Source organism: Ranitomeya imitator, chromosome 3 (genome assembly GCF_032444005.1).
Source record: "Ranitomeya imitator isolate aRanImi1 chromosome 3, aRanImi1.pri, whole genome shotgun sequence".
Lineage (NCBI taxonomy): Eukaryota > Metazoa > Chordata > Amphibia > Anura > Dendrobatidae > Ranitomeya > Ranitomeya imitator.
Window position 1 is genome coordinate 263,849,992 of NC_091284.1, and position 19,432 is coordinate 263,869,423.

Sequence of the window (19,432 nt, forward strand, 5' to 3'; positions counted from 1 at the left end):
CTCCTAATGCTGCAAATTCCACAAATGAGCATTTTCAGTTCTTTAAAACATATCAAATGCATAGAAATTCTACTGTGCCTAATAATTTGGAACAGTGCATTTTGAGTTTTTATTTATTTTGGAGATTATACTGTTATCATTGGGAGGTTTCTTCAATAAAATTCGATGCATAATCTAACGGGTGATGACTTTTATTAGACTGACTGTCATTTGCACCGACCATTTAGGAAAATCCGCGAAAAATATAATTTGCATAATAATTTGGAACACAGTGTATATATACTGACCCTTATTATCCCCCAAACTGTTTAATGGCTCCAACACTGTATGATGGCCACATCAATGTAATCTCCACACTGAATGATGGCCCCCTAGATAGCCTCCATATAGCATAATACACCATATAGTCCTCAATATAGTATAATGCACTCCTCATAGGCAAACTCTATATAGTATAATGTACTCCCCATAGGCAGAATAAATAGTATAATGTAGCCCCCCATAGGCAGCCTCTATAGTGTAATGCAGCCACATAGGCAGCCTCTATTGCGTATTGCATCCCCATAGGCAGCCTCTATATGGAAGGCTGTAAATCTGTCCCCAATCCCCTTTCCAAGGCATAAAAATGACCTCTCATTAAACTCACCAACGGCGCTCACCAAAGCATAGCTGGTCTTGACTTAAGATCGCCATCCTCCATTACTGCTTCATCTGGATGACACGTCCTACGTCATCCACACAGTGTCACCCATTGTGCTCCTGTGCAGGCGCACTTCTCTCTGGGCTGCTGAAAGCAGAGCTAAGTACTGTAGTGCATATGGGAATGCATGATGTAGAATGCATCTTCCACACGAAGTGGGACAGCGATCACAAGAAGAGGGTAGGCGCCGGATCATGACTAGAGTCGCCCAGACCGCGCCATCCATGAGTATAATAAAAGCTTTTTTGTGCCTTGCATAGAGGATTTGGGACATATAGAGAGCATTCTAGAACACTGTATGTGAGGGTGTACAGATGCTGGCCGGACCTTATATGGGGACAGCCTGGTGACAGGCTCCTTTTAATCTGTAAGACCTGTAGCCACTGTCTTTTAGCCACATGTAAAAGCTGTCCTGCAAGATACCAGACGCTCGCAAACTTAAGAAAATAATCATTCTCCTTCCCGTAAGCTAATCAGCAGCGTCCAGTCAGATGAGTGTCTATGGTCCCTGCTCAGTTCCTCCTCTGGCCCCACAATTGCCATGCTCCTGCCTTTACTGACGTGGCTGACGTCTCCTATGTCATCCAGTCTGTTCCCTCCTGTGCAGGTGCGAGAGCTGGACAGACCGTGGATGACATAGTAGAAGTCAGCCATGCCAATCACGGCAGGAGAGACTGAATCAGGCCCATAGTGAGCAACTGTAGACCACACAACCCCCATATCCGGGGAGCTGGCTCAGCCCCTCTTTCTCTTTACTAGTGCTCTATTGGCCATTTAGATACTTCAGATTACAGAGTATATAGTTTTACAAGGGTACAGGACTAACTTCTAACATAAACATCCACTAAAATACAAAATTTATGATGATACTTTTAAAATGTCCAAACAAAAACACCACTGAAAGCAACTGTGAAAAATGTGAAATAGATAAATATTATTATACATTGAGTCCGTACCACAGCCAATACAATCATTGATCCTGAGTTACTGGTCTAACATGTGGCCATCTTGTCAACATGATCAATGCAATGGCCACTGCCAAAGAGGATCTCCATATTAATGTAGGCCAGTTACTGGACGTAAATATAACATAATGCACCAGATGGGGCTTGCATGATAGGCAAAATCTATAAAACTGAAAAGCAACACGTTTTCTTGAACTTATATGCCTATACACAGATCAGATATATCTTTTTATGCTTTGATCTGCCTACATATAATAATTGTCATTTGCCAAGATACTTGTCAATCCACATGTCAGTCTTTAATTTCTATCATGTCAGGCAAGAAACTTTCCAAGAACTAGTGTGTGCATATTCACACCTACAGATATGACATATTTTTGTGCTATTGTAAACGCATGAAATAAAAATGTGCCAAGACACTTATTGATCACATGCCAGTTTTCAGTGTCTGTCCAGATTGCAGGATAAGTAAGACATACAAGGTTAACCCCTTCATGACCCAGCCTATTTTGACCTTAAAGACCTTGCCGTTTTTTGCAATTCTGACCAGTGTCCCTTTATGAGGTAATAACTCAGGAACGCTTCAACGGATCCTAGCGGTTCTGAGATTGTTTTTTCGTGACATATTGGGCTTCATGTTAGTGGTAAATTTAGGTCAATAAATTCTGCGTTTATTTGTAATAAAAACGGAAATTTGGCGAAAATTTTGAAAATTTTGCAATTTTCACATTTTGAATTTTTATTCTGTTAAACCAGAGAGATATGTGACACAAAATAGTTAATAAATAACATTTCCCACATGTTTACTTTACATCAGCACAATTTTGGAAACAAAATTTTTTTTTGTTAGGAAGTTATAATGGTTAAAATTTGACCAGCGATTTGTCATTTTTACAACGAAATTTACAAAACCATTTTTTTTAGGGACCACCTCACATTTGAAGTCAGTTTGAGGGGTCTATATGGCTGAAAATACCCAAAAGTGACACCATTCTAAAAACTGCACCCCTCAAGGTACTCAAAACCACATTCAAGAAGTTTATTAACCCTTCAGGTGCTTCACAGCAGCAGAAGCAACATGGAAGGAAAAAATGAACATTTAACTTTTTAGTCACAAAAATTATCTTTTAGCAACAATTTTTTTATTTTCCCAATGGTAAAAGGAGAAACTGAACCACGAAAGTTGTTGTCCAATTTGTCCTGAGTACGCTGATACCTCATATGTGGGGGTAAACCACTGTTTGGGCGCACGGCAGGGCTTGGAAGGGAAGGAGCGCCATTTGACTTTTTGAATCAAAAATTGGCTCCACTCTTTAGCGGACACCATGTCACGTTTGGAAAGCCCCCGTGTGCCTAAAAATTGGAGCTCCCCCACAAGTGACCCCATTTTGGAAACTAGACATCCCAAGGAACTTATCTAGATGCATAGTGAGCACTTTGAACCCCCAGGTGCTTCACAAATTGATCCGTAAAAATGAAAAAGTACTTTTTTTTCACAAAAAAATTCTTTTAGCCTCAATTTTTTCATTTTCACATGGGCAACAGGATAAAATGGATCCTAAAATGTGTTGGGCAATTTCTCCTGAGTACACCAATACCTCACATGTGGTGGTAAACCACTGTTTGGGCAGATGGTAAGGCTCGGAAGGGAAGGAGCGCCATTTGACTTTTTGAATGAAAAATTATTTCCATCGTTAGCGGACACCATGTCGCGTTTGGATAGCTCCTGTGTGCCTAAACATTGGCGCTCCCCCACAAGTGACCCCATTTTGGAAACTAGACCCCCCAAGGAACTTATTTAGATGCCTAGTGAGCACTTTAAACCCTCAGGTGCTTCACAAATTGATCTGTAAAAATGAAAAAGTACTTTTTTTTCACAAAAAAATTATTTTCGCCTCAATTTTTTCATTTTCACATGGGCAGTAGGATAAAATGGATCATAAAATTTGTTGGGCAATTTCTCCCGAGTACGCCGATACCTCATATGTGGGGGTAAACCACTGTTTGGGCACTCGGCAGGGCTCGGAAGGGAAGGCGCGCCATTTGACTTTTTGAATGGAAAATTAGCTCCAATTGTTAGCGGACACCATGTCGCGTTTGGAGAGCCCCTGTGTGCCTAAACATTGGAGCTCCCCCACAAGTGACCCCATTTTGGAAACTAGACCCCCCAAGGAACTTATCTAGATGCATATTGAGCACTTTAAACCCCAAGGTGCTTCACAGAAGTTTATAACGCAGAGCCATGAAAATAAAAAATAATTTTTCTTTCCTCAAAAATGATTTTTTAGCCTGGAATTTCCTATTTTGCCAAGGATAATAGGAGAAATTGGACCCCAAATATTGTTGTCCAGTTTGTCCTGAGTATGCTGATACCCCATATGTGGGGGTAAACCACTGTTTGGGCGCACGGCAGGGCTCGGAAGGGATGGCACGCCATTTGGCTTTTTAAATGGAAAATTAGCTCCAATCATTAGCGGACACCATGTCACGTTTGGAGAGCCCCTGTGTGCCTAAACATTGGAGATCCCCCAGAAATGACACCATTTTGGAAACTAGACCCCCAAAGGAACTAATCTAGATGTGTGGTGAGGACTTTGAACCCCCAAGTGCTTCACAGAAGTTTATAACGCAGAGCCATGAAAATAAAAAAAAAATTATTTTCTCAAAAATGATGCAATTTTTTTTCTTCCCAAGGGTAACAGGAGAAATTTGACCCCAAAAGTTGTTGTCCAGTTTCTCCTGAGTACGCTGATACCCCATATGTGGGGGTAAATCACTGTTTGGGCACATGCCGGGGCTCGGAAGTGAAGTAGTGACGTTTTGAAATGCAGACTTTGATGGAATGCTCTGTGGGCGTCACGTTGCGTTTGCAGAGCCCCTGATGTGGCTTAACAGTAGAAACCCCCCACAAGTGACCCCATTTTGGAAACTAGACCCCCAAAGGAACTTATCTAGATGTGTGGTGAGCACTTTGAACCCCCAAGTGCTTCATAGAAGTTTATAATGCAGAGCCGTGAAAATAATAAATACGTTTTCTTTCCTCAAAAATAATTATTTAGCCCAGAATTTTTTATTTTCCCAAGGGTTACAGAAGAAATTGGACCCCAAAAGTTGTTGTCCAGTTTCTCCTGAGTACGCTGATACCCCATATGTGGGGGTAAATCACTGTTTGGGCACATGCCGAGGCTCGGAAGTGAAGTAGTGACGTTTTGAAATGCAGACTTTGATGGAATGCTCTGTGGGCGTCACGTTGCGTTTGCAGAGCCCCTGATGTGGCTTAACAGTAGAAACCCCCCACAAGTGACCCCATTTTGGAAACTAGACCCCGAAAGGAACTTATCTAGATGTGTGGTGAGCACTTTGAACCCCCAAGCGCTTCATAGAAGTTTATAATGCAGAGCCGTGAAAATAATAAATACGTTTTCTTTCCTCAAAAATAATTACTTAGCCCAGAATTTTTTATTTTCCCAAGGGTTACAGGAGAAATTGGACCCCAAAAGTTGTTGTCCAGTTTCTCCTGAATACGCTGATACCCCATGAGTGGGGGTAAACCACTGTTTGGGCACACGTCGGGGCTCAGAAGGGAAGTAGTGACTTTTGAAATGCAGACTTTGATGGAATGCTCTGCGGGTGTCACGTTGCGTTTGCAGAGCCCCTGGTGTGCCTAAACAGTAGAAACCCCCACAAGTGACCCCATTTTAGAAACTAGACCCCCCAAGGAACTTATCTAGATATGTGGTGAGCACTTTGAACCCCCAAGTGCTTCACAGACGTTTACAACGCAGAGCCGTGAAAATAAAAAATCATTTTTCTTTCCTCAAAAATTATGTTTTAGCAAGCATTTTTTTAGATTCACAAGGGTAACAGTAGAAATTGAACCCCAGTAATTGTTGAGCAGTTTGTCCTGAGTATGCTGGTACCCCATATGTGGGGGTAAACCACTGTTTGGGCACACGTCGGGGCTCAGAAGTGAGGGAGCACCATTTGACTTTTTGAATACGAGATTGGCTGGAATCAATGGTGGCGCCATGTTGCGTTTGGAGACCCCTGATGTGCCTAAACAGTGGTAACCCCTCAATTCTACCTCCAACACTAACCCCAACACACCCCTAACTCTAATTCCAACTGTAGCCATAACCCTAATCACAACCCTAACCGCAACACACCCCTAACCACAACCCTAACCCCAACACACCCCTAACCCTAACCACAACCCTAATTCCAACCCTAACCCTAAGGCTATGTGCCCACGTTGCGGATTCGTGTGAGATATTTCCGCACCATTTTTGAAAAATCCGCGGGTAAAAGGCACTGCGTTTTAGCTGCGGATTTTCCACGGATTTCCAGTGTTTTTTGTGCGGATTTCACCTGCGGATTCCTATTGAGGAACAGGTGTAAAACGCTGCGGAATCCGCACAAAGAATTGACATGCTGCGGAAAATACAACGCAGCGTTTCCGCGCGGTATTTTCCGCACCATGGGCACAGCGGATTTGGTTTTTCATATGTTTACATGGTACTGTAAACCTGATGGAACACTGCTGCGAATCCGCAGCCAAATCCGCACCGTGTGCACATAGCCTAATTCTAAAGGTATGTGCACACGCTGCGGAAAACGCTGCGGATCTGCAGCAGTTTCCCATGAGTTTACAGTTCAATGTAAACCTACGGGAAACAAAAATCGCTGTACACATGCTGCGGAAAAACTGCACGGAAACGCAGCGGTTTACATTCCGCAGCATGTCACTTCTTTTGTGCGGATTCCGCAGCGGTTTTACAACTGCTCCAATAGAAAATCGCAGTTGTAAAACCGCAGTGAAATGCGCAGAAAAAAACGCGGTAAATCCGCCATAAATCCGCAGCGGTTTAGCACTGCGGATTTATCAAATCCGCAGCGGAAAAATCCGCAGAGGACCAGAATACGTGTGCACATACCGAAACCCTAACCCTAGCCCTAACCCTACCCCTAGCCCTAACCCTAGCCCTAACCCTAGCCCTAACCCTAACCCTAACCCTATTCTAACATTAGTGGAAAAAAAAAATTTCTTTATTTTTTTATTGTCCCTACCTATGGGGGTGACAAAGGGGGGGGGGGGGGGTCATTTATTATTTTTTTTATTTTGATCACTGAGATAGATTATATCTCAGTGATCAAAATGCACTTTGGAACGAATCTGCCGACCGGCAGATTCGGCGGGCGCACTGCACATGCGCCCGCCATTTTGGAAGATGGCGGCGCCCAGGGACAAGACGGACGGGACCCCGGCTGGATCGGTAAGTATGATGGGGTGGGGGGGGACCACGGGGGGGGGGGGGGGGATCGGAGCACGGGGGGGGGGGAATCGGAGCGTGGGAGGGGTGGAACGGAGCACGGGGGGGCTGGAATGGAGCACGGGGGGGGGGGGGTGGAACGGAGCACCGGGGGGTGTGGATCGGAGTGCAGGGGGGGTGATTGGAGCACGGGGGGGTGATTGGAGCACGGGGGGAGCGGACAAGAGCACGGGGGGGAGCGGAGCACTGGACGGAGGGGAGCCGGAGCAGTGTACCGGCCAGATCGGGGGGCTGGGGGGGCGATCGGTGGGGTGGGGTGGGGGCACATTAGTATTTCCAGCCATGGCCGATGACAGCATCGGCCATGGCTGGATTGTAATATTTCACCCGTTATAATAGGTGAAATATTACAAATCGCTCTGATTGGCAGTTTCACTTTCAACAGCCAATCAGAGCGATCGTAGCCACGAGGGGGTGAAGCCACCCCCCCTGGGCTAAACTACCACTCCCCCTGTCCCTGCAGATCGGGTGAAATGGGAGTTAACCCTTTCACCCGGCCTGCAGGGACGCGATCTTTCCATGACGCCGCATAGGCGTCATGGGTCGGATTGGCACCGACTTTCATGACGCCTACGTGGCGTCATGGGTCGGGAAGGGGTTAAGAACCTTCATTGCTTTATATACTGTGCCTGTATGTATATATTCAAACCAACAGATTAGACATAGCACATGGTAAATGACATGTGATACTCCTCATTCCACATGCTGTGTCCTGTGTGTCCTCTGGTCCTGGGTGCTATCGGGCTCCTCCCAGGCAGAAGCAGACGAGTGCAGACAGTGAGCTGAGCTCAGAGGCAGAGCCCGCTGCATCCCGGCTGCTGTTGGAGCTGGTGACTTCTCCGCATCAGGGAGCTTTGAAGCAGAGCGCGCTTAGCCAGGGTTGGGTGAGTGACTTCCCTTCCACCTCTCCTCCACAGACTGCAGAAGAGCGGTCACATGACTCGCTCCCTGCACTCTGATTGGAGGCCTGTCATTCCTGCTCTCTCTTGACTCCCTGTGATTGCGTTTGTACTGTGCATGTTACTTTAGATATATGCGCAGGGGAAATGAAAGATAATTATTGACTGGAGGCAGGGGCCTCTTAGGGGCCCCATCTCCTAACGCCGGCCTACCTTAACCCCCCCACCCCCCCCAAACCCCCCCCCCCCCCCCCCCCGGTATTCTTATTGGCAGCACATCTCCTCGTACAAACAAGGGATGCTGTTCGAGGACAGAGCGATCGTATTAACTAAAAATGGCAGAATCAATTAGCAGAACTTTGGTCCTTCAGCCAGATCAGTAATCTGTGAACCCTGGACAAGAGCCTATGGCATTCCTGGCTCTTCGTTTGTTCGCCAAGATGGTGCAATGTCATCATTGCTGTGTGAATGATAGGGCCAGGTGAACGGAATTATTGGTGGAAATGGATCCATTCCGTAAGTGATGAAGATGGACTCCATTGTTTATATTATGTGGTCCTTCTTGGTTGTGCAATGTGACAGGTTTTAGAACAGAAAGATTCACATGTTTTGCTTTTCCTTCTGTTCTAAAAATGTACATATGACAGAACCCAGACAGACCCATAAATAATTTTATCCATCTGCTTCTCTTTTTTTCATTAGTTATGCAACGGATCATCATGGACATAACTTTTGTTTATTCCTAAAAATGGAACAGACAAATGGAATATCCGAATGCAGATGTGAACTTTACCAAATAATGTTTTTGACAAATTGATGCCTTGATTCCCATCCCTTTTTTCAGATTTAACTTATAGTTAAAAGGGTGGTCCACTACTTGGACAACCATATCTTAAATACTAATAAACAGACACAAAAAAATACCGCGCTATAAACTGCCCCCCTGCAGAGGCTACTAATGCATAAATACCCTATTGGTATATATAGAAACCAGCTGGCTGCGGGCCAAAGGTAAAAGTAAAAGTACAGTGCACGCTCACATTAGGCACCCATTAGTGCCTGGTTTCACAATACAATCCAGCTCCAACTATGATTGCTCTCGCCTACCTTCTTAGGGGTGAAGGATTATCTGCTTTAGCCGCAGGGTAGATGTGGCCGGCGTGCAGGGTTCCCGTGCCGCTCTTGCACAGCGGGTAGGACGGAGGAGATGCTTTAGCCGCAGGGTAGATGTGGCCGGCGTGCAGGGTTCCCGTGCCGCTCTTACACAGCGGGTAGGACGGAGGAGATGTGGGCAGTGCAGAGCCAGAGGCGCCCCGGCCGGTAGCGTCCCTGGATGCACGCAAAAAACAGGAAGATGGCCGATACCAATCGGCCTCTCGACCTGGCAGTGACGTCACTAGTGCTACGGGAGCAACGGAGGGTCAGAATAAACCAACGCGTTTCGAGGTGGGACGCACCTCTTCGTCGAACCCTGACGGGAACCCTGCACGCCGGCCACATCTACCCTGCGGCTAAAGCATCTCCTCCGTCCTACCCGCTGTGCAAGAGCGGCACGGGAACCCTGCACGCAGGCCACATCTACCCTGCGGCTAAAGCAGATAATCCTTCACCCCTAAGAAGGTAGGCGAGAGCAATCATAGTTGGAGCTGGATTGTATTGTGAAACCAGGCGCTAATGGGTGCCTAATGTGAGCGTGCACTGTACTTTTACTTTTACCTTTGGCCCGCAGCCAGCTGGTTTCTATATATACCAATAGGGTATTTATGCATTAGTAGCCTCTGCAGGGGGGCAGTTTATAGTGCGGTATTTTTTTGTGTCTGTTTATTGCTATTTATTCTATCGACAGAGGTCGGCACAACCCCTGTCCAAATACCAGCTGCTTTCTTTTAGTTTTTCATTTTTCTTTCCCTTCCCCCTCCTGGATTCATATTAGGCTACGTTCACATTAGCGTTGCGCCGCCCTGCGTCGGCGACGCAACGCGCGACGCACGGAAAAACGCGCGCAAACGCGCGCAAAAACGCGCGCGTTTTGCGACGCGTGCGTCGTTTTTGACGAAAATCGGACGCACAGAAAATGCAACTTGTTGCATTTTCTTGCGTCCGACGCTAGCGTCGGAAACGACGCACGTGGCGAAAAACGCCACCCAAAAAACGCACGCGTCCCCTATGTTAAACATAGGGGCGCGTCGCCGCTGCGTCGCCGCTGCGTCGCCGACGCAACAGCGGCGCAACGCTAATGTGAACGTAGCCTTAGTGCAGCGCCAGTGTGGTCATTGGTCGAGTATATCTTAAATACTACATTGTCCAAAGTAAAATGAAAAACCCCTTACACACGCCTCCCACATCTGCCCAGGTCTCCTTAGGCTTGCGTGACATTGTTATGCCATGTGAGCCCTGCATACATTCAGCCAATGGGCAGCCATGCAGCTTCACATGTCAGAAGTTAGCGCCCCCTTATTGGCTGCAGGGCTCTCATGGCATAACAATGTCCTTCAAGCCTCTATTGATCCACCGCCAGTATGGCAGGTGCATATAAAGTGTTTTTATTTTACATTGGCGAGTGTTCATGGGATAACCCCCTTTAAATATTGCAAACTACATTTTAATCAATAGGTCTTGGAATAATGAAGTTAATATAAAGACAGAACAGCAGGGGCTCGCAGCTGCTGTTTTCATATGAACATTTTGTTTTTTTACACATCCAATTATGGAACTTGTTAGTTTAATATCTGTTAATTAAAATGTAATTTGTTTGTGGGACAATCCCTTTAGGGCATTATTTATGTTGGAAATGAGCATTACTGTTTGAAATAAAATAAAAGACTTTCAAGTTTGTGACACAATGATTCTGGAATATAACAGTACAGATTTAGTTTCAGAAACAAAAAAAGATTACCGTATTTTTCCAAAATACATTTTAACTCCCTTTAAAAGGGTTGTCACCTAGTAATGAGAATCTCCTGCTGATAAAGCAATAATTTTATCAAAACTACAGAAAGCAGCCCAGTAACTGACATCACTGATATCAGGGTGGGGTCCCTGTTTCTACATTATGCGGCTCTCAGACTAGGTGGTTAAAACCTACTGACAAATCCCTTTTAATAATTTTACTGCAAAAGAACTCTTAGGGCTTATTTTTTGCGTGACAAGATATACTGAAATTGTCCCATTTTTGGGTACATGTGACTATTTGATCACTATTTTATGGAAGAAGCTGGCAAAACGTGCATTAAGGTACCTTCACACATAACGATTTCGTTAACGATATCGTTGCAAACGTCACGCTTTTTGTGACGTAGCAACGATCTCGCTATGTGTGACAGCGACCAACGATCAGGCCCCTGCTGGGAGGTCGTTGGGGAATTATCAGGACCTTTTTTTTGGTCGCTGATCACCCGCTGTCATCGCTGGATCGGCGTGTGTGACGCCGATCCAGCGATGTGATAAATATCGGGTTACTAAGCGTGGCTCTGCACTTAGTAACCCGATGTTTACCCTGGTTACCCGGGGACTTCGGCATAGTTGAAGACAGTTTCAACGATGCCAAGTCATTCCCCTGATCGTTGGTCGCTGGAGAGAGCTGTCTGTGTGACAGCTCCCCAGCGACCACACAACGACTTACCAACGATCACGGCCAGGTCGTATCGCTGGTCGTGATCGTTGGTAAGTCGTTTAGTGTAACGGTACCTTTAGTATAGAGAGAAACCTGACACCCTCCTGCAGTTGCAGGAAATCACATGTGACAGCAGCGTGCAAGAGTGAAGGAGAGATACTCTGCTTGCTGCAGCGTTTCATAATTGCGCTAAGAGCGGCACACCGGTAGACCGCTGCATGCTTGCGTGTTGGCGGTCGTCCAAGTTAATTTAGTTCTATACTGGAGTGAATATAACAACGATTATGACATGCTTTGCAGACTTATCAGTTTTCCCCATTTACAAAAATCATAAATTGACCATTTTCAATATATGCACAGTTCTATTTAATTACCACACATACCTTATATGTGCAACATTCACCAAGCCAAAACATTGTGCTGTGGATTGACCTTAATTATGAAAGTCACAAACTGAGTAGTGCCTGAATAACTGTCAATTTTGCCTAATTTGCATGTGTGTGTAGAGCCAATACAATGTACTTTCTACTGATTAGTTAACTATAAGGCTGCCGTCACACTAGCAGTATTTGGTCAGTATTTTACATCAGTATTTGTAAGCCAAAACCAGGAGTGGGTGATAAATGCAGAAGTGGTGCATATATTTCTATTATACTTTTCCTCTGATTGCTCCACTCCTGGTTTTGGCTACAAATACTGATGTAAAATACTGACCAAATACTGCTAGTGTGATGGCAGCCTAAGGCTGAGGTCACATGAGAGCATAAATAATCTGTACCATTCTCATCTGGGAGAGTGGGACAATTTTTCTCACTCCTCCGTGTGTAATCCGTATGCAATCTGATTTATTTACTCCTCAGCTCTTATTCTTTTACAGGACCATTTAGAGTTTCCTATTTTACAAATTATAGAATTGCTATGTATCAGTACAGGAAAGATGTATATCTTGGTACCGTGTTACTTGTATTAAAATGTAGCTTCAAATCTCAAAGAGACAGAAGAATATGGGAATATAAACTGATCATGACCTTTGACACTCTTAGTGCAGGAATGAATGTGTCGCATGGATTTGTCTTTTTACATCAACTAAGAAAAATATTTAGAATTGAGAGTCCTCAGTGGTTGAAACCTTTTAATGGCTAACTGAAAAGATGGTAACAAATAGCAAGCTCTCGAGACTACACAGGTCTCTTCATCAGGCAAAGACTAAAAGAAATTCTGAAGAATCACAGATTTGTGCACAACATAGCACAGGAAAAAACAAAACAAAACATGGATAAGACAGGTGACAATAAGCAGAATTACCATGAGTGATAAACAGTTATGTCCATAAATATTGGGCAAGTTCTTAGATAAGGAATGTTTTATTGTCCTCCGATTGGGGTCTGGTTCTGTTGTGATGACCGAAAGATATATATCTTTCATACATCAACTAAGGAACTAATGCTGGGTTCACACTGCGTTGTGTGAACCAGTTTAACGGACTACGTTACACCGCGGCATATCGCAGTGTAACTTAGTCCGTTAACGCCGCCATTACTTGCAATGGCGAACGCATTGCTAGCGCACGCTCACAATAGGCGTGCGCTAGTGATGTGCCGTCATTGAGTGACGGACCCGAGACGCGGGCTGCAGCGTTTCCGGGTCCATCACTAGTAGCGCACTGCTACTAGTAGCGCACTGAGGTGCGTTCTAATGAGCATTCTTTTTGGTGGTTATGCCTTTGACATTATGGCAGCAAACCAATACTTTCAGATGTGACTTACTTTTTATAGCATTGTTTCCATTGTTGTCATCTACACAAGTCATACTGTTCTGAAAGCGCAACACCATATAGAGGGGGTTGAGAACCTTTTTTGTCCTTAATACCATAGTGAATATACTTGGGACATATTGGGTATCATTTTGGTCTCTCCTCTCCTCTCTGTAGTGCCTGCACAACAGACAATAAGAGAATTTTTTTGTGAGAATTTTTTGATATCTAAATATAACATCATTATCAACCTCTCTAAGCATTATAATTCATCTTCAGCTCCTGCTATACGCCAGAGTGAATTGTATATCAGCTAAATTGTGCTACCTCTGCATCAATAGCCAGCATTTAGCAGCACTGTCATTTTACATATCACACTTTTTCTTCTTTTTTTCTTTTTTGTGGTGTTGATTTTTGGTGGTGGCTTTTGGTAGGGATACCTGCTAGGGATTTTTAGGGTCAGTCCACGTTGAGCGTGGGCGCCATATCGTATCCCAGGGTGCCAACCTCCGATGTTAGGAAGGGAATTCTTTAGGGATAGGCACGTCTATCTTCCCTAGCCCTTTCCTATATATTTGTATTTACATTTTTTCCGTCATTTCAGTATATACCGGAGACCCGTAATCCCACAGGCTCTCTACTGTTGGTCTATATGATATTATCGTTGTCTGGTTTTAATCATTATATTAAAATATATCTTTTAGGTCTTTTGTCAGTTTTTTGGTAGTCTCGAAAGCTTGCAATTTGTTACCATCTTTTCAGTTACCCATTAAAAGTTATCAACCACTGAGAACTCACAATTCTAAATATTTATGTATCAGTAGAAACCTGATGCCATATGGATTTGTGTGGCATACGATTTTTTTTCTCACACCCATCCGGAGTCAAAGCGCAGCATGTTGCAAATTTTTACTCAATACAACTGAGAAAAAAATACGCAGATCTGCACTGCCTCATTCAAAAACATTGGTCTGCGTGCAATCCCTTATTTTATCGCATTGCACTCGCCTGACTTAGGGTTCGCTCACACTAGTGTATAACAGTGATTGTATTTAGAATCCCTATCGCTTTTTGGAAAGATATAGTGTTCTCATTCACATAGATACTACAGTTATCTCATAGCACACAATTACAATTCTGTAAATATTAAGCTTCAGAGGCAGATTGTCTGGCAGGTCTGTCCGACCCATAGATCTTAACAGCTCATTTACATATTAGGAAAAATATGGATTTCTCTGGAGTACAACATCGGAGATCAAGGTATCATTTTTATTCAGTTTTCTATAACCTACATGCCCATATGGCCGACAAGTGAGTTGATGCTACTGACCGATTCCCTTTAAAGGGAACCTGTCAGCAGGATTGTGCACAGTAACCTTCAGTGTCAGGTCAGCGCCGTTATACTGATTAAAATGATACCTGGGTGCTAAAATCCGTCTCATGGTTGTTGTTTAATCCTTATTTTCAGTTTTGAGTTAATGATATGCTCGTGCTCAGGGGTGGCCTGTGGGGGGTGGGGGGAAAGGTGGGGGGGAAGGGGGGGGGAGGGGTCTTCATGTGGTGCCCTGCTTAGATATTCATAATGCAGACTGCTGACAGGTCACTGATCCCTCACTGATATATTTTTTTAATATCCGTATGACCCCAACCATAATAATTATATGCACATTATACATGCAATCAAACTGCAGTGCAGGTGCCACAGCCAACACAAGCCTGCAGACTTTTTTCTTCTCTCTATCTATCTATCTATCTATCTATCTATCTATCTATCTATATATAGCACAGACCAAAATTTTGGACACACCTCATTTAAAATTTTTCGGTATTATCATGACTATGAAAATTGTACATTCACACTGAAGGCAGCACGGTGGCGCAGTGGTTAGCACTGCAGCCTTGCAGCGCTGGGGTCCTGGGTTCTAATCCCACCCAGGACAACATCTGTGTTTGCGTGGGTTTCCTCCAGGCACTCCGGTTTCCTCCCACATTCCAAAGACATACAGATAGGGATTCTAGATTGTGAGCCCCATCGGGGACAGTGTTATGTTAGCGCTATATAAAAATAAAGATTATTATTATTATTAAAAACTATGAATAATTAACACATGTGGAATTATATACTTAACAAAAAAGTGTAAAACAATGAAAATATGTCTTATATTCTAGGTTCTTCGAAGTAGCCACCTTTTGCTTTGATGACTGCTTTGCACACTCTTGGCATTCTCTTGATGAGCTTCAAGAGGTAGTCACCGGAAATGGTCTTCCAACAATCTTGAAGGAGTTCCCAGAGATGCTTAGCACTTGTTGGCCCTTTTGCCTTCACTCTGCGGTCCAGCTCACCCCAAACCATCTCGATTGGGTTCAGGTCTGGTGACTGTGGAGGCCAGGTCATCTGTCGTAGCACCCATCACTCTCCTTCTTAGTCAGATAGTCCTTACACAGTCTGGAGGTGTGTTTGGGGGCAAACCGGATAGAATAGCAAGCCGCTGCAAGATGCTGTGGTAGCCATGCTGGTTCAGTATGCCTTCAATTTTGAATAAATCCACAACAGTGTCACCAGCAAAGCACCCCCACACAATCGCACCTCCTCCATGCTTCACGGTGGGAACCAGGCATGTAGAGTCATCCGTTCACCTTTTCTGCGTCGCACAAAGACATGGTGGTTGGAACCAAAGATCTCAAATTTGGACTCATCAGACCAAAGCACAGATTTCCACTGGTCTAGTGTCCATTCCTTGTGTTCTTTAGCCCAAACAAGTATCTCTGCTTGTTGCCTGTCCTTAGCAGTGGTTTCCTAGCAGCTATTTTACCATGAAGGCCTGCTGCACAAAGTCTCCTCTTAACAGTTGTCGTAGAGATGTGTCTGCTGCTAGAACTCTGTGTGGCATTGACCTGGTCTCTAATCTGAGCTGCTGTTAACCTGCAATTTCTGAGGCTGAAAGCAGAGGTGACTCTTGGTCTTCCTTTCCTGGGGCGGTCCTCGTGTGAGCCAGTTTCTTTGTAGTGCTTGATGGTTTTTGCAACTGCACTTGGGGACACTTTCAAAGTTTTCCCAATTTTTCGGACTGACTGTCCTTCATTTCTTAAAGTAATGATGGTCACTCGTTTTTCTTTACTTAGCTGCTTTTTTCTTGCTATAATACAAATTCTAACAGTCTATTCAGTAGGACTATCAGCTGTGTATCCACCAGACTTCTGCACAACACAACTGATGGTCCCAACCCCATTTATAGGGCAAGAAATCCCACTTATCAAACCTGACAGGGCACACCTGTGAAGTGAAAACCTTTTTCGGTGACTACCTCAAGAAGCTCATCAAGAGTGTGCAAAGCAGTCATCAAAGCAAAAGGTGGCTACTTTGAAGAACCTAGAATATGAGACATAATTTCAGTTGTTTCACACTTTTTTGTTAAGTATATAATTCCACATGTGTTCATTTATAGTTTTGAAGCTTTCAGTGTGAATTTACAATTTTCATAGTCATGAAAATACAGAAAAATCTTTAAATGTATATATATTAAATATAATATTCAGTATGTAAAACGGGACAGGTCACTGAGGGATCAGTGACCTGTCAGATGCCATACACATGAATACCTAAGTAGAGCACCACATCCCCCCCCCCCCCATAGGCCACCCCGGAGCACAAGCATATCATTAACTCAAAACTGAAAATAAAGATTAAACAACAACCACAAGACGGATTTCATCAACCAAGGTATCATTTTATTCAGTATAAAGGCGCCAACCTGACATTGTCTGTAGGTTACTGTGCACAGTCCTGCTGACAGGTTCCCTTTAACCATAAGATCCACTAAATTCAACAAAGAACATTAATTGGGTCAGCAATAATTTGTACTCAAATGAGTCTGTGTCCTAGCCAATAATGTCTGTGTTTTTAATATTACAGATTTTCTTGCCCTCTTTTATTTTTCTCACCAACACATTCTGTTTTTGTTCTAGACATGTACGGCTGCCTTTGCCACAAAAGACAGGCTGAGAACACACATGGTGCGCCACGAAGGAAAGGTTTCATGTAATGTATGCGGCAAGCTTCTTAGTCCAGCCTACATCACCAGTCACCTAAAGACACATGGCCAAAGTCAAAGTATTAACTGTAATACTTGTAAGCAAGGAAAAAAGTTCCAAGGTAAAGAATTTACTTATTTTTCATACCATTGGATATAATAAATTTGTAATAATTTGGTTTTCTTTGTAACCGTTTAATCTGCTATGTCACCTTATTTGGTGTAAGAGGGCTGATATCAAAGGGAAGGCAGCAAACTATACCTCATTCCAAATTATTATTCAAATGCAATTTTTTTCTCTGATTTTCCTAAATAGTCTATTCAATTGAGTCACTATAATGTTCAAATCATCAACCTTTAAGAGTATAAATCACATTTTATTGCACAAACTTCCCAGTGATAACCGTATTTATTTTCAAAACTGTAAGAAAATCAAAATGCACTGTTCCAAATTTTTATGCATAACAGTTTCCAAACATTTCAAAGGTTGAAAGAACCTATATAAAGAACTGAAAATGGTCATTTGTTGAATTTGCAGCATTGATAGGTCACATTTACTGAAATAAAAAGCTTTTTTCAATCAAAAACATCTTAAGAGGCCAAGTCACATGTTAACATAGGACCTCTTCTTTGATATTACCATTACAGTTCTTGCATAAGTTTTTGGATGGTTTTCTTCTTGAATCTCTTTGCAGGATATCAGAATAGCCTCCCAGAGCTGCTGGTTTGATATAACTGCCTCCCACCCTGATAGATCTTTAGCTTGAGGATGCTCCAAAGGTTCTCAATAAGGTTGAGTTGGGGGGGCTGGCCACACCTTGAGTTTTTCTCCTTTTACACCCATAGCAGCCAATGACTCAGTGTAATTTTTTTTTTTTTTTTACATCTACTGATAAATCTTTTCATTTTATTTCACCTAATCGTTTCTTCAAAATGTTTCTTTTTGACTTTTTTCTCTTTAGTTTTTATATTAAATAGTACCCTTTACACAAGCCCCACACAACACAAGTCTCCGGCAATAATTCAAGCAGTGAGGAAGATCCCACATTACTCTGTTCCTTCTCCTCCTCATCTAGTGAGGAGCAACCCCCAGCAAGGCACCCTAGGACTAAAGGTACCGTCACACTAAGCGACGCTGCAGCGATACTGACAACGATCCGGATCGCTGCAGCGTCGTTGTTTGGTCGCTGGAGAGCTGTCACACAGACAGCTCTCCAGCGACCAACGATCCCGATGTCCCCGGTAACCAGGGTAAACATCGGGTTACTAAGCGCAGGGCCGCGCTTAGTAACCCGATGTTTACCCTGGTTACCATCGTTAAAGTAAAAAAAACAACCGCTACATACTTACCTACCGCTGTCTGTCCTCGGCGCTCTGCTTCTCTGGTCTGGCTGTGAGCGCCGGGCAGCCGGAAAGCAGAGCGGTGACGTCACCGCTCTGCTTTCCGGCCGCTGTGCTCACAGCCAGACCAGAGAAGCAGAGCGCCGGGGACAGACAGCGGTAGGTAAGTATGTAGCGGTTGTTTTTTTTTACTTTAACGATGGTAACCAGGGTAAACATCGGGTTACTAAGCGCGGCCATGCGCTTAGTTACCCGATGTTTACCCTGGTTACCAGCGAAGACATCGCTGAATCGGTGTCACACACGCCGATTCAGCGATGTCTACGGGGAGTCCAGCGACGAAATAAAGTTCTGGACTTTCTTCCCCGACCAGCGACAGCACAGCAGGGGCCTGATCGCTGCTGCCTGTCACACTGGACGATATCGCTAGCGAGGACGCTGCAACGTCACGGATCGCTAGCGATATCGTCTAGTGTGACGGTACCTTAAGGCAACCTCTTCAGCAACTATTCCATATGGACTCCACCCCCTGGAAATTATCAGCCTGTTACTTTGGATTTCATGAGCAGCACAGGAATCCAATTTGATGTTACAGGCCTCACTGAAATTGACTTTTTCAAAAAAAAATTTCAGCGAGGAAATAATAAATCTTATGGTAGACCCAGACAAATTTGTATACCCATCAATTCTTCACTCAAAATCTCACATCATCATTTGCCAGATGGACCACTGTAAATGCAGCAGAAATGACAGTTTGGGGAATTGTGCTGCATATAGGCATAATCAGAAAACCAGAGCTT

At 44.0% G+C, this 19,432-nt stretch overlaps 1 protein-coding gene across 3 annotated transcripts in view; it reads left to right on the forward strand.

The window, feature by feature from the left end:
* VEZF1 (vascular endothelial zinc finger 1) overlaps window positions 1–19,432 on the forward strand; it is a 133,673-nt gene that overhangs the window by 93,185 nt on the left and 21,056 nt on the right. For all 3 annotated transcript variants that reach the window (XM_069756427.1, XM_069756429.1, XM_069756428.1), the window contains exon 4: window positions 17,227–17,413. In XM_069756427.1, the coding sequence (XP_069612528.1) occupies window positions 17,227–17,413 (187 nt within the window). The remainder of the gene's footprint in view (window positions 1–17,226; window positions 17,414–19,432) is intronic.